Source organism: Callithrix jacchus, chromosome 13, assembly GCF_049354715.1.
Source record: "Callithrix jacchus isolate 240 chromosome 13, calJac240_pri, whole genome shotgun sequence".
NCBI classification, from domain to species: Eukaryota; Metazoa; Chordata; class Mammalia; order Primates; family Cebidae; genus Callithrix; species Callithrix jacchus.
Genome location: NC_133514.1, coordinates 95,935,508 through 95,950,910, shown reverse-complemented (window position 1 = coordinate 95,950,910; position 15,403 = coordinate 95,935,508). Strand labels below are relative to the sequence as shown.

General features: G+C 38.8%; 1 protein-coding gene across 5 annotated transcripts in view; it reads right to left on the bottom strand.

Moving 5' to 3' along the window:
* Positions 1-15,403, bottom strand: part of DCC (DCC netrin 1 receptor) — a 1,205,330-nt gene that overhangs the window by 792,685 nt on the left and 397,242 nt on the right. For all 5 annotated transcript variants that reach the window (XM_002757246.7, XM_008979838.5, XM_035271116.3 and 2 more), the window contains exon 2: positions 46-366. In XM_002757246.7, coding sequence (XP_002757292.2) covers positions 46-366 — 321 coding nt within the window. The remainder of the gene's footprint in view (positions 1-45; positions 367-15,403) is intronic.

The window sequence follows — 15,403 nt, the reverse complement described above, 5'->3', positions numbered from 1 at the left end:
GAAGAGAGGAGAGAGGAGGAGAAAGAGAAAGAAGAATCCACCTACCTGCTACTGCAACTTTTGCTGTCCGACTAACAATTGACCCAGAATCTCCTAAAGATGCCTCACATTGGTAAAGTCCCTCATCTGGCTTGTGGTGTCTGGAATGAAGTATGTTTTGTATCAACAGAGACCCATTTGAAAGTTGCTGCTTCCTTTCGTCCATTCCCAAGGCTAGATGGATGCCATCTTTTCTCCACTTGATCACTGGAACTCCTCGGTCAGACTCTGCAGAGCAGTCCAGGAGGACGTTTCCTCCTCGCATCGTGATGGCATCAGAAGGTTCTGAGAGGAAGCGCAGTGCTGTGAAAGCTTTAATTTGAAAACCTGGAACAAGAGAGCAAAGGGAAATACGTTCATGCATTCAAACGAATCTCAGGCTTAGATTCCCCATCTTTTCTTTACAAATCTTCTCAAAAAAGTTGAGGGCTTTGAAAAATGTCCAAGAACAAATAAAAACTAACATCAAGGATATTATGTTGCATAAGTAAAAATGTACTTAGATGAGGTAACCACAATTAAGGAAACAGTTGGCTCCAAAAGCTAATATTACGAGAAATTACAAATTCATCTAGATCCAGGCTTGCCTATTACCACATATCAATCAGTACATGAAAATTTAGACAGAAAAAACTAATATTTTCAAAATAAAACTAGATATTTTAAAGTAGTAATAGTTATTGGTGTGGTAGCTAAGATTTTTGGGGGGACTATTTCCATCCCTTCATTCTGATTATGGCACCAATTGAAATTTTTTTATAAGTCCAGTCAGACAAAGTATTCTGTAAGAATAAAAGTCAACTCTAAATAGCATGGGCAGAGTTATTTAGAACAAAGCTCAGATGGGTTTTAAAACAGGTAAATCCCACTTGCAGAAGCAAGTCAATCAAGCTACTACCTAAAATCACAAATCCCTGAAGTGTCTTAATTTTCATCCAAATGTTTCTCATGGGCTTGGAAATCTAAATAAATATTACAGTTGAATTTTTTCCATAAACATAAAAGAACATAAAGAATCAACAGGGGTCATAGAAAGTAATTTAAGAATCTTGAGGGGATGGAGCAAGTATCATTAGTTAAAGTACACTGTTTTCAAAGCTGGCAGTTTAGCATTTGCCAGAATACTCCGAGTGTGAGTCAAAGACCTTGACAAGATTTCAGGAGGTCATGGAGTCCACCATTTGCTCAGACAGGTGTACACTTAAATCATTCACGTCAAATTACTTTCAATTTTATTTTGAACCATCTTTGGGGCAAGAGATTCTATAATGTCCCTTGATATCTTGTTTTCAATATTTAATGACTTTAAGAGTCGAACTGAATTTTCTTGCTGATGTTTAATCCCATTTTCTCCTGAAACACCTTGTGTGAAAATGCAGAAGATATTTTCTTTAAGAGCCCTTTATTTGTTTGAAGCAGCATTTCATTTCTTAAAAAATGCCCCGAACTTATGTTTTAGCCTTCATTTATTTTTCAGGATAGCAACCTCGACTTCATTAGCTTCCTTAATTTCTCCGTAATGAGAACACTTTTAGTTGTCCTTTGTAAAATCTCTCCAATCTTCTGTCATTTAAAAGGCAGACATCTAAATTGCATGTAATCAACATTCTCATAAGGGGTTAACTCATACCAATTCCGATAGACAGAGCTATTTCTATCTTTGTACACCCCATTTTCCAGTGAAGATAAAGCAGAATAGCTTCTCAGGTTTCTTCCTGGTTTTATTTGCTTCATTCCTGCATACTTGATTTCTAAAACTTATGTTTGAAGTCTGTTACTTTGCCCAAGTGTGTCTTGTGTCATTCACTGTCATATATTCATGCCTTTCACTTTGGCCACTCACTCAAGAAAGTATTGAGAACTTTGCTTGAATTAACATAAATTGTCAAATAATGGTGACTACTTAAATCTCCTATAGATGATATTGATAAAGATCCCATATGACAGCAGCCTGGTGTCTTTATTTTCAAATAGGCTCCTTCTCCCCACAGGTCCTTTTGGCATAGCCAACCCAATAATAGTACATCCTGTTCTTCTAGCAGAAAGCACATGGAATTGGGTGTCTGGATATTTAGCCCTAGGTCCTGGCTTTATCATTTCAAAATTCATGACTCAGAAAGGTCTTTTAAGTCCTCTGAAACTCAGTTCCCTCATGCGCAGAAATTAAGAAGTTGAACTCGATGATCTCTAAGTTCAATATCTAGTTTGGAGACTTTTAGAACAAGATTGGGTTGAGAGCATCTGTCAAATGAACCCTGCCCTGAGCTTGCTGAAATGCAGACCGATTCTGATGAAAATACCTTCCCATGTCTACATGATATCTTCCTCTACCAGAAAAGTAACACAAGCTAGAAAACCTGGCTTAAGAAACACTAAGAACGAGAAAGCAGGAAGAAGTTCTCATGTCCTTGAGTTTCAAGATATTTGACTAGAATAATACCCACAATTTCCATAGAAGTAGCATTAATAAAGTAGAAATAAATTTGGAATTCAAGACCAGGCAACTACATTAGAAAGCATTTATTGCTTTTCTGTTCTTCCTGGGCCTATATTTTAAACACAGCCTCATGTTGAGTGCCTTATTTATGTCACAGAACACATAATACATTTGACACAGCTGTTTATAACAGCATGTTAATGAGCATATGTGCCCATTATCACAAATAAATAATCCACTTAGTCTGAAACAAGGAGGTTATGACAGTCTTCAGTGCTGTGAGTACATAGATCAACTTTTCTTGAACACAATTACCCTTGGAGTTCGCTGGCAATTTGAGCTTTTGTACTCTTTATAACAATTACATTTTGAATATATGGCTCTGAGATATAGGTATCTCACTGCTTTAAGCAACCTGCATTTAGTGATTCGTTTTATAGAAAAGATGGATCCTGGTGAATCGAACTAATTGAGAAATAGTAGATATGATTCTATTAGTCTCCTTCTCTATGTTTCAGCTCATATTAGTGACAGTGGCAGGAAGCAGACAAATTCCCAGGCAGACAGGGGCGGGTCGCCAGTGAAACCCAACCTTCAAGACAAAAACAGCCTAAAGCCTGAAAACTGGACTGCTGGTCCTCAATGGTGTCTGTGACCAGAGTGAGAACTTCTATTCCTGTTTGCCTGTTCTTTCCTGATTGGTTCTTTCTAAATAATTCTTTTTTTTTCTTTTTTTGGGGGGATGGAGTCTGGCTCTGTCTCCCAGGCTGGAGTGCAGTGGTGTGATCTCGGCTTACTGTAACCTCCACCTCCTTGGCTCAGGTGATTCTCCTGCCTTATCTTCCCGAGTAGCTGGGATTACAGTCATGGCCACCAAGGCTGGCTAAGTTTTGTATTTTTAGTAGAGATGGACATGTTGGCCATGGTTGGCCATGGTTGGCCAGGTTGGTCTGGACCCCCTGACCTCAGTTGTTCTGCTCGCCTCAGCCTTCCGAAGTGCTGGGATTACAGGGATGAGCCAATGGGCCCAGCCTGAATAATGCTTTTTAAGCAATAAATTGTTGCCTTTTCCAAGGCTACCTACAGCCTGCACCTCCCCCATTTTGAGCCTATATAAACTCCAGATTCAGCCACACCTGGGGACTACCCACTTCAGGTCCCCTCTCCACTGAGAGATGTTCAATCATTCAATAAAACTTTTCTCCACCTTGCTTATGCTCCAGTTGTGCAGGTAACCTCATTGTTCTTGATGTCGGACAAGAACCTGGGACCCACTGAAAAGCAGGTGCAAAAAGAGCTGTAACACTGTAGCCCTCCCACCCTCCACTGATACCAAGTGGCCACCTAAGACGACAGGAAGTGGTGGTGGGGCCAGGCCAGCCCAAGAGCTGTGGGCCAGAGTGGGGCAGTAGGACTGAATGAGCTGTAACATGGAGGAGCTGAAACACATTCCTGCCCACCCCCTCCCCTGTTCGCTGTGCTGCATATGGCGAGAAGGAGAGAAGAGCTGCAACTCTTCTGGAGGCCCAGACCTTGGGACTCTCTGAGCCAGAGCTCTGACACACCCTTGTTTGCTGAACTATGGGGACAAACAGTGACATGCTGTAACACCCATTTGGGGCTCTGTGGTTGCTGGTGTCTCCAAATTTTCTGGGTGTCACCATGTTCCCCTAGTCCAGACACCAGCACCCAAGGCAGAAGCTTCTTTCAATATGTCTGGTCCAACTGCCACCACACAAGGAGCCAGCACCTGTGCCCGCCCCACCGCAGCAGCTGGCACACCTGGCTGTGTGTTGTGGCTGGACCCCACATTCACTCACTCACACACCCCCCACTCCATGCCTGGCATGCCTGTGGTAGCATGGTATCTAGGGTGGTAGCTGAGTACAGCTTGTCAGGCTGAGTGGGCAGAACAAGTCCAGCGGTCAGCTCGGAGCCCAGTGAGGCCCAGGTGGGAGTGCTGCCTGTGGAAGATTTCCAGTTGGTGAAGCAGCACTGAAAAAAATCCTGTGTCATTGGGCAGGCCTAAGAAATGCCCCACAGATACGTTACTGACATCGATTTGGGTCCCCCTCAACCCTTTCTCTTAGTGTACTAGTTCCATTTGAGATATTTTGCCCACCAGCGTAGAATTTCTTTCTTTTTTCATTTTTTTTTCATGGAGTCTTGCTCTGTCGCCAGGCTGGAGTGCAGTGGTGCGACCTCGGCTCACTGCAACCACCACTTCTTGGGTTCAAGCAATCCCCCTGCCTCGGCTCCCAAAGTGCTGGGGTGACAGGCATGAACCACCACGCCTGGCCATAATTTCTTATATATGAAATAATTTTATAAAATTACTTCATCCAAGGATTAATCTTAAATCAACTACACTGACTTGTATGAAGAGCGGAAGACAGATGATAAAACTGAAGAAGAGAAAGAAGTCGAAATAACTTTGGAAACTGTGGCTTAAAAAGCTATGATTTGGAATTAGGTACTCAGAGTTCAGTAATAGTGTAGACCTTCTGGAAAATGGATGAAAGGAGGTCATGGGAAAGCAACAGAACAACTCATTTTGAGAATCAAAACTAAACTTCACATTTTACAATGCTGCAGAGAATTTAACATTAGAATTACAACGGTGAGGATTTCATTCAGGAGAAAATGTAATGGAGAAGTTTGTTTTGTTTGGTTTTATTTCTAGGATGTCCAATGTCCATTCCCTTGAACCCTCAAGCAGTTACACTTTCAAGCCTTGATTTGTAAAAGAGGCAATCCTTTTAACTCTGCTATAAAATTACTTAAGGCAACCATAATATATTTTGGAGAAGTAGATTAGAAAGTTCCAAAATCCCATCCATTAAGAAACTTGTACAACGGAGTCAGACATCAGAGTTCACCATAAAAATAAGTTTTTTCAGCTCTCTCTCACTCCAAATGTTGCTTTGGGAAGATTTCTAAATCTTTGGTTACAATATAGGCATAAAGCCATACATGTATTTAACTATTGGCTAGCTTTTCTTATCTATATCGGTCTGAGGAAAACTAATTAAGTGTCAGGTCATCATCGGGTCTTCTCCCCCCCTTCTCCTCCTCTTACACTTCCTCTTTGCCCAACTCCTCATTCTTTTCCTTCTCCTTCTCCATTTTTTTTAACTGTATATTGATAGTTTGTAAGCAGATACCAAGATAGCAAAACCTTCCATGCTTCCTGATGAGGATATAAAAGAAAGCTTACTCTTAAGGAGTAAACCAAGGAAGAAATTTCATTGTCTATTTGTTTTAATTTTCTCAAACATGGCCGGGCGTGGTGGCTCACGCCTATAATCCCAGCACTTTGGGAAGCCGAGGCGGGTGGATCACGAGGTCAACAGATCCAAACCATCCTGGTTAACATGGTGAAATCCCGTCTCTACTAAAAATACAAAAATTAGCTGGGCATGATGGTGCGCACCTGTAGTCACAGCTACTCAGAAGGCTGAGGCAGGTGAATTGCTTGAACCGGGAGGCAGAGGTTTCAGTGAGCCGAGATCGCACCATTGCACTCCAGCCTGGGTAACCAGAGCGAAACTCCATCTCAAAAAAAAAAAAAAAAAAATTGGGGGGGCCAGGCGCGGTGGCTCAAGCCTGTAATCCCAGCACTTTGGGAGGCCGAGGCGGGTGGATCACAAGGTCAAGATATCGAGACCATACTGGTCAACATGGTGAAACCCCGTCTCTACTAAAAATACAAAAAATTAGCTGGGCATGGTGGCGCGTGCCTGTAATCCCAGCTACTCGGGAGGCTGAGGCAGGAGAATTGCCTGAACCCAGGAGGAGGAGGTTGCGGTGAGCCGAGATCGCACCATTGCACTCCAGCCTGGGTAACAAGAGCGAAACTCCGTCTCAAAAAAAAAAAAAAATTCTCAAACATAAATAACCATCAGTACTTCTCAATTTTGGTGTGTAACAGAATCTTCTGTAGAAACGCACGCACGCACACACACATACACACACACACAAGGCCCAGGTGTTATTCTATCTTAGTGAGGCTGTTTTCTTTATTAGCTCCCCAGATTATTCTAATATATACCAAAGTTTAATATGTCTATGGTTTCATATTTACACAAGATTACACTATGATGTGTTACTCCATAATAATGTCTTTTTTTAAATAATGTGGTTGTTTACTCAATGGTACATTATTTTTACTTATTAGAGTTGAATCATTTTTTATTACTGGAATCTATTAACTATCAGATTCTCTTTATTAGAATTTATTGTCATGACAAACACTTAGATGAATGGTGATTTTGTCAATTCATGCTGAATACCTTTTGGTTTAGGAACTTCATATTAACTGTTATTTTTAAAGAATAGTCCACTGCACCATGATTAAAAACAGTCAGTAAACCATGGATATCAGGAATAACACTGCCAAGGACATTTCAAGTTTATATTAATTGAGTATCTATATGTAGAGAATAGTCTTAATATATTTTAGAAACTCATCAAAATGATCAAATAGTACAAATGTTTCTCTAAGCTTAAGTCCCTTTGTGCTTGCTCTCTTTATCATATTCTTGTTAGTTCCAAAGACTGTTCAGTCACAGAGGCAAACTAACTGAAAATGGGGTTTCTAAGGTATGACATTTTATCTGCAATATCAAACACTGTTAAGTGTAAAAAATAATTCTCCATGGAGTCAGAAATCTCTTTCCAGGTCCAAAATGTAAAAGTTTCTGGTTAAGGCAATAGAAGCTCAAAATGAAATTTCCTAAAAGATCATGAGATTAGAAAATGTCATACAAATCCCCATAGAATTTGCTATGCATAATTTTATCACTTAAAATTACACAAATGTTCATTTTGGGATGCTTAGAGTTTCTGATGATCCCTGAATCTTCAGATCAACCCAGAAAACCATGCCACCATCATCTCTTCTTAGAAATAGGTGCTACCACATTTGCTTCTTTTTAAGACTAATAAAGAGACCTCCATTGAGGGAAATGAAAACAATTCTATGAATGATGCAATATAATCTACTTTCAGTTTATTAAATATCAATTACATGTGCAACTGTAACTCTGGTCTTTAGCCCTAGAAAAAAATTTATAATACTTGTGAGGCAATGCAATGGAGCAGGAAATTTAAGAAACAAAAACCAACAAACACCAATTAACAGAATCCCTGAGCATATGTTAATGTATCTAGGTTTGGTATATCAGAATATAAATTCTGAAACAGTGGTTCTCCAAGTATGATCCGTAGACTAGCAACAGCAGCACCTCCTGGGAACCTGCTGGAAGTGCATAATGTTAACTAGAACAATGGTTGTTAGAGGCTGGCAAGGGTGGGGAGGGGATCAAGAGAATTTAGTTAAGGAATACAAGATTATGGTTGGACAGGAGTAGTAATTTCTAATTCTCTGTAGCACTGTAGGATGACTAAAGTTAACAGTGATTTAATATATATTTTCAAACATCTGGAAGAGATGATGTTGAATGTTCCCAACACAAATAAATGATAACTGTTTGAGGTGATATATACGCTAATTACCCCTATTAGATCACCAAACCTTGTATAGATGTATCAAAATATCAGCCTGCATCCTATAAATGTGTACAACTATTATGTGTCACTTAAAAAAAAATGGCCTGGCACATGGGCTCAAGACTGTAATCTCAGCACTTTGTGAGGCTAAGGCAGGTTTATCACAAGGTCGAGATCGAGACCATCCTGACCAACATGATGAAAGCCCATCTCTACCAAAAATACAAAAATTAGCTGGGCGTGGTGTTGCACGCCTGTAGTCCCAGCTACTTGGGAGGCTGAGGCAGGAGAAGTGCTTGCACCCGGGAGGTGGAGGTTGCAGTGAGCCGAGGTCACACCACTGCACTCCAGCCTGGAACCTGGCGACAGAGTGAGACTCGATCTCAAACAAAAAATAATTAATTAATTAATTAATTAAAATTGAACAATTCTAGGCCCTGCACCATACCTACCCAATCAGAAACTGGCAGTAGAGCCCAGCAATCTGTACTTTAAGAAGTCTTCAAGGAAACTTTCATGTTAACTAAAGCTCGAGAACTTTGCTCCAAAAGTTCTGGTAGTGTGGATTGGAGCAAGGGGGTTCTTATGTCCCTTGGACTGTCTTGTCATGATTTTCCATATTTAAGGAATTTATGTAATTTGGGTTGATTATTTTTCTAAGTTAGGTAAAGTTAGAAGGATAATCTAGAAAGGCAAATAATTGAACACTTATTTCAACACATATTTTATTAATATTTATTATATATTTCTCTTTGAAAGTTTGAAGTGAAGAAAGGATCAAGAAAGAGGGCTACTGTTTATAATACCTAATCTTTTCTCTATTACAACCAGCACACTGTTTGGTCCCCAAATGGCCTTACCCCCATTAAGCAAAATTAAACTTCCATGGTCATTAGACATTTAGAATACTCCTTGAAATATTCACAATTCTTCACATAGTGGGCTATAAGAGGATTTCTTCTAAACAGTGATAATAGCTACAATCCCCTTCCACAAGAGGTTTTGGTTCATCCACTATTCTTTATCACATTGCCTTCCTTTTATTCCATTTTAGTTCTATAATTGTAGTCTTTTAAAATATCAATGCTCTAGATATTTACCTGGCTGATCTGTTCCTTAGTCTAGTTTAGCCTCTACATGGGAAAATCACAATAGCCATTTACTGTGCTGTAGTCTGAGGGTGCGGCGTGCTTTGTGTATTTCTCATTAATACAAGACTTTAACTTCAGCTAGACCAGAGAGAAAAAGTGTACACTGTCCAAAGGACAAGCATCTATGACTACTGGGGTTTCTGTGAAGCACTGCTGCCATTTTATTCAGTTTGATAAGACATTAACAAATATTGTCAGAACATATGGTCATATTTTTAAAAGATGACCTTCATTCCTCAGTTGCCAGAGACTAATGTTTTAAAGCCATTGAAGGCAAATTTTTATTACTAAAAAACAAAAAATCAAAATTGAATTGAGTTATGTGAAATTAATTCCTGAACTTAAATAATGTTAAAAAAAAAGAAAAAGAAGAAAAAGGCTGACCACCAGGGAAGAAAATGTATGTATTTTACTATGGGAATTTATTAAGGATCATTCAAACATAGGGATGCTATGCATGAAATTTTAAGTGAAAAATTTAAAAGGAAAAGTCAAAGTTCACCCTCATTAGGGTTGCCAGATTTAGCAAACAAAAATTAAGGACACAACTTATATTTATTGCAATTTCATATAAAAAATTTAGTACAAATTTTGGTATAAACATGTCCTAAATACTTATGCTAAATAAATATTGCATAAGACCAACTTATACTAAAATATTATTTGTTATTTACTCAAAATCAAATATAACTGAGCATACTGTATCTTATCTAGAAAACCCACCTTTCATGAAATTCTCTCTTAAAACCATAGCTAAAGTGAGCAACTAGCAAATAAATTACTACTATGCTCCTCAGTTGTCACATATCTATAGAAGAGTAAGTTCTTGGAAAGCTAGCATGACTGAATCAGGAAAAGTGATTTTAGTGTCAGGACATTTGCTGACCTAGTGCAACACTCACCAAATCTTCTCACCAAAAGGGTGCTGAACTGATTTGCTCTTGACACCACAATTCTACTTCTTCTTATCCCTTTACAAGGAACTAAATTTGGAAATATGAAGGTAAGATGTGGAGTCCACGAAGCAACTGTCCCTGCTGAAATCTCTTAGTCAGCCTATACAAAGGCTCCACATCTGACTATCGAGCACATGGCAACTTCCACAAAGCTCAAGAAGCTGTGCAGAGATCTGAGGTTTTTAAAGGGCAAGAAGTGTGTGTCCCAGGCAACTGCCTGAGTGTCTTCTGGCTAAATCCAATGGTAATGAACAGTAATAAGGATCAAGTTGGAGTGGCGGAGTAATTTCCTCATTCCTTTCCTGCTCCAAGAGCTAACTCTCTAAACCGAAGTTTGATGTTGCTGTGTGATACTGGACAAATTGTAAAGAATTTTTTTTCCCAACCCAACAAGTAACACTTCCGGACACCTAGGTTGTCATTCCCAGAACTCATACAAAATTCAGACTAAAAAGAGAAACTTGGATGTATTGCTTAATCTGCCCTGAGTTTGAGCCTTCTTCCCTCTCAGTTTGATAAAATGTAAGCTAGCTTTCCTTCTGTGGTGCTTTTCATCAGTCTTTCTCTAAGTAGAGAGACGGATGGCATTTTATAAATGCACAACTGTCAACTAAAACACTAAGAAGTGTTCTTGTGAGTATTTACAAAAAGTATGATTTAAGGAGTACCCAGTGCATGGAACCATCTTCATTTTGATGGCAGCCACGTAGAGAAACTTTGGAGATGCCATTTATTGTGGAGTGACTGATCAACTTTTAGAAACCTCTTATCAAGTTATTCATATTTACTGTATACAATGTAAAAATATGAACATAAAACCATATATCATAATAATTGTCTATAACCCTGCTTATCCATTAAGGATCACTTTAACAGAAACTGTTAAAGTTTCTATGTGTTTCCTTCCAGGAAATTATTTATTTCTTTATAAAGATTTGCTTTACTACCCATATGCTTCTGACCACATTTTATATTCAAATTTGATTCTTGTTATTGTAAGGATCCTTCTATACCCACTCTTAATTGGATGGTTTCCATTAGTTTTCTCAAAGAAGAACTCATTTGTAATATACGTCATAGTTTTCACTCCTACTTGGAAAACTGCTTGCTTTTTAATGGCACATTTATTGTAGCACTTTGTTAGTAAGCCTATTAAGTTTGAAATTTTGCTTGAAAGGCCAAAGGAAAAATACTGCATTGACAAAATGCAATTGAAATAATAAATTTTGTAATATTTTTCTGTTTTTACTGTAATGCTTAGTGGCATAAAAGATCTTAAAAATATCTTCATGCATTCCTTCATCCATCTAATATTTATTGAGCACTGATTGTATCAGGCATTATTCAAGGCTGAGAATAATACAGTAAAACAAACAGCCTAATATTCCCTATCGTTCTAGGTTTTATATTCTAGTAGGAAGGAACAGACAATAAAGAACTAACTAAGCAAATATGTACGATGTCAGAAGAGACTAAGTACTATAAAGGAAAATCAAGAGGGAAAGGGATTTGCAGGATTTGGAGAAGGTTTCATTGAGGAGCAAAGACCTGAATATTCTGAAGAAGGATATGGTCGTAGTCTGCTTACACTGCCATAACAAAATACTATAGACTGGGTGGCTTAAAAAAGATGTATTTCCCACAGATTTAGAAGCTGGGAAGTCCAGGATCAAGGTATCAGCAAGGCAGATCTCATTCTCAGACCTCTTTTTTTGGCCAGTAGGTAGCCTCTATCTTGCTGTGTGCTCACATCACCTCTTCTTTGTTCTTGGGGAGACAGAGAGCTCTGATGTCTTTTCTTTTTCTTATAAGAAAAGTAATCCTATCATTGGGGCCTTACCTTTATGACCTGGTCTAGCCCTAATAATCTCTCCAAAGTCTCACCTCTTAAAACTATAACATTGGGAGTTAGGATTTTGACACATGAAATCTGGGGAATGCAAACTCTCAATTCATCGCAGACATGGAGCAGGTATATAGGGAAAGAACTCCACAGGAAGAGGATGCTAAGTCAGGTGGGTGACTAGCCCATCCCAGGAATAGCAGGAAACCCTGCAACTGGGTTGGACTGAATGAGAGAGTTCCAGCAAGCAAGGTCTGAGAGGTCACAGTGAGATTGCAGAGGCAAGTGAAAACATTTTGCTTTAACTATGACAAATTTCCAGAAGAGTTTCAATGGGGAGAGCATAAAGGCCCAATTTATGAAAGTACTAGTTGTCAATGGAGCAGCAATTTTGCCCCCCAGGAAATATCTGGCAATGTCTGGAGGCATTTCTGGTTGTCACAGCTGGGAGGGGGCTACTGGCATCCAGTGTGTAGAGGGATACAGCACATACTACAATGCACAGGTCAGGCCCTCACAAGAACAAATTACCCATCCAAAAACATCAGTAGTGGTGAGGTTGAGAAACCCTGTTTTAAAGGATCATTCTGGTTGCTGTCTTGAGAATAGAGGTCATTGGAAGAAGCAGAGAAACCAGATTGGTGGCAATTTTATTGTTTAGGTGAGAAATTATGAGATTTGGCCTAAGGTAATACAGTACAGGTGGTGAGAAATGGTCATATTTAGGACCCATTTTTAAAGATAGAGTATGGTTTTGAGGGATGAGATGTGGGCTGTTCAAAAAAGAAAAGAGCCCCAAATGATTCCAAGGAGATTAACAGAGCAATTTATGTAATTTATATGAAAAAAGAAGGCACTTTCCATTGCAAAAGAAAGCTCCCAGCACAAGGGGTCAGGAGACCTGAGTTCTTTGTCTGATCTGCCCCTCATTAGCCTTCTAAATGTGGGCTACACCACTGGGAATCAATTCATTCATTAATAAAACAAGGAGGCTGGACTAGATAACTTCGAGGCATCTTCAGCTCTAATATAAAAGTCTGTGAGTTCACACCTATTAACTTTGCTACTTACAGGAAAAAAAATTACCTTCAAATTTAGGAGGGAATTTGTCATACTAAGAGATTTGCTATAATCACTCTCTGATCAGTTTATCACAGGCTGAAACAAGACCACAAAGAGTGCAGTTACTGAAGGTGCCAAGAGACCAACAACCTACCTCATTATCCATAAAATAGAGAGTCTAAGCTTTTCTCTTGAAGATAAAAGAATGCAGAGGTCACTCTGCTGACAAAGCACGAGCTGCTTTATTATGATTCATGAGAAATGAAGTATTCGTTTTGTGGAAACTCCTATTACAAATAAGAAGGATTAATTCCACAAAGGTCTGACAGGTCCAGGGAAAACCTTAAAAATTCAGCAAACCTCATGGTTGACATTGTGGCAAAATGTCTGATGTGGAGACTCATCTGTGATAAAACATTTGTATTATAACAAGTCCAATTTTCTCAAGATAGAGGCCAAATAGTGGTTTTCATTAAAATGCTGTCATTCATTTTGTCATGATATTTGCTGTATCTTGTCTCAACAGAAAGGTGATATTTTTCTGCTTAGCCCATGAATGGTATCAAGAAGGAAAACCCACAGTGATAACAGAAACATCAGCTTTGGAACTAAGCACCAGTGAGCTTTAAACTGCTCATGAGATCAGCATTTATTAAACGACCTTCTCAAATAATTTGTTTCATAGGTGGTGATTTAAGTTCTATAGGAGATGACTTGGGGAGCAAGAATGAAGTCTGTCTAGAAGGTCAGAACTGTAAGGGAATTTCCAACGTCTACATGTGCAACATATTCGTAGCCGAATGTGAACTTCAAGGAGGAAGGATCTATTCATGTATCTTCACCTGAAGGAAACTAAAAGATGGAGAAACATGCATATCCCTACTTAAAAGGGCTTTCTACATGCTGGAGTTGGTTGTTGCAAATTCAAATTCTGAAAATATTCTAATTAGAGCCTTTCCTAGAATCCATATTCAGGACCCATTTTATTTTTTTTATTTTTTATTTTTTATTTTTATTGCATTTTAGGTTTGGGGGTACATGTGAAGAACATGCAAGATAGTTGCATAGGTACACACGTGGCAGTGTGATTTGCTGTCAGGACCCATTTTAAAGATAGCATCAATAGGGCTTGGAGGGATTCTATGTGGGTCATTCAGAAAAAGAGCCCCAGATGTTTCCAAGTAGATCAATAGAGCAATTTTTATAATTTATATGAAAAAAGGAAATACTCTCAATGGCAAAAGAAAGCTCTTGGTTAGTACCTTGGACCCATCATACTAGCAGGCAGGGGCCAGTGCCGAAGGCATTCACATGGCCTCTGACATGGTGTAATTTCCTGTAGTACCTTAGAGCTAGTTATACATTTTAAGCCAAATAGTAAACATAAATTCTCATCAGGTTTCCCTTTTAAAAAATGAAAATGGTAGCGCCGGACTGGGTAGAGATAGAAAGTCTTCGCTGAATAGCAGTGACAGACTCAGCTCTCAGAAGTGATAGCCCTTTATTGTACCTCTTTTGTGGCTCAGATCTTCCTTTTGCATATCATAGTTTTGAAAATTTCTATCCTATTATGTTGCAAACTCCAAGGTAGCAGGCACAAATCATATTTGCTTATCTCATATGACCCCTGGTAACCCTTGCCTATTTCAGAGGCATTTAACAAATATTTGTTGAATAACCAAACATTGATAGACAAAAACAATTTGGGAAAAAACTTCTTCAATCAGTGAAAAAAAACCATATGTTTTAAAAAGTGGACCTAATTCTGGTAGGTTGGCTGTGAATGACTGAGACCACTCAGTCCAGTCATGAACTGCATAATAATTGCATTTTGGTTAATGACAGATGCAGGTACGACAGTGGTCTTATAAGATTGCAGTGAGGCTGAAAAATTCCTATTGCCTAGTGACATCACAGCCATTGTAATGTAGTAGTGCCACACATGACTCACGTGTCTGTGGTGATGCTACTATAAACAGACCTACTGTGCTGCCAGTAGTATAAAAGTCTAGCTCATACAATTATGTATAAAATGTATAAACACTTGATTATGATAATAAATGACAATGTTGCTGGTTTATATATTTACTATAGTAAACTTTTTATCGTTAGAGTAGCTCATGCTACTGATAAGGAAAAAAGTTAACTGTAAAACAGCCTCATGTAAGTGTTTCAGGTGTTATTCCAGAAGGCATTGTTATCACAGGCGATGACAGCTCCATGTGTGCTGCTGCCCTCGAAGACCTTCCCGTCTGCAAGATGTACAGGTGGAAGACAGTGATACTGATGACCTTGATCCTCTGTAGGCCTAGGCTAACGTGTGTCTTAGTTTTTAACAAAAAGTTTAAAAAGTAAAACAAAACAAAACAAAAACACCTAAATAAAAATGCTAATGAAATAAGGA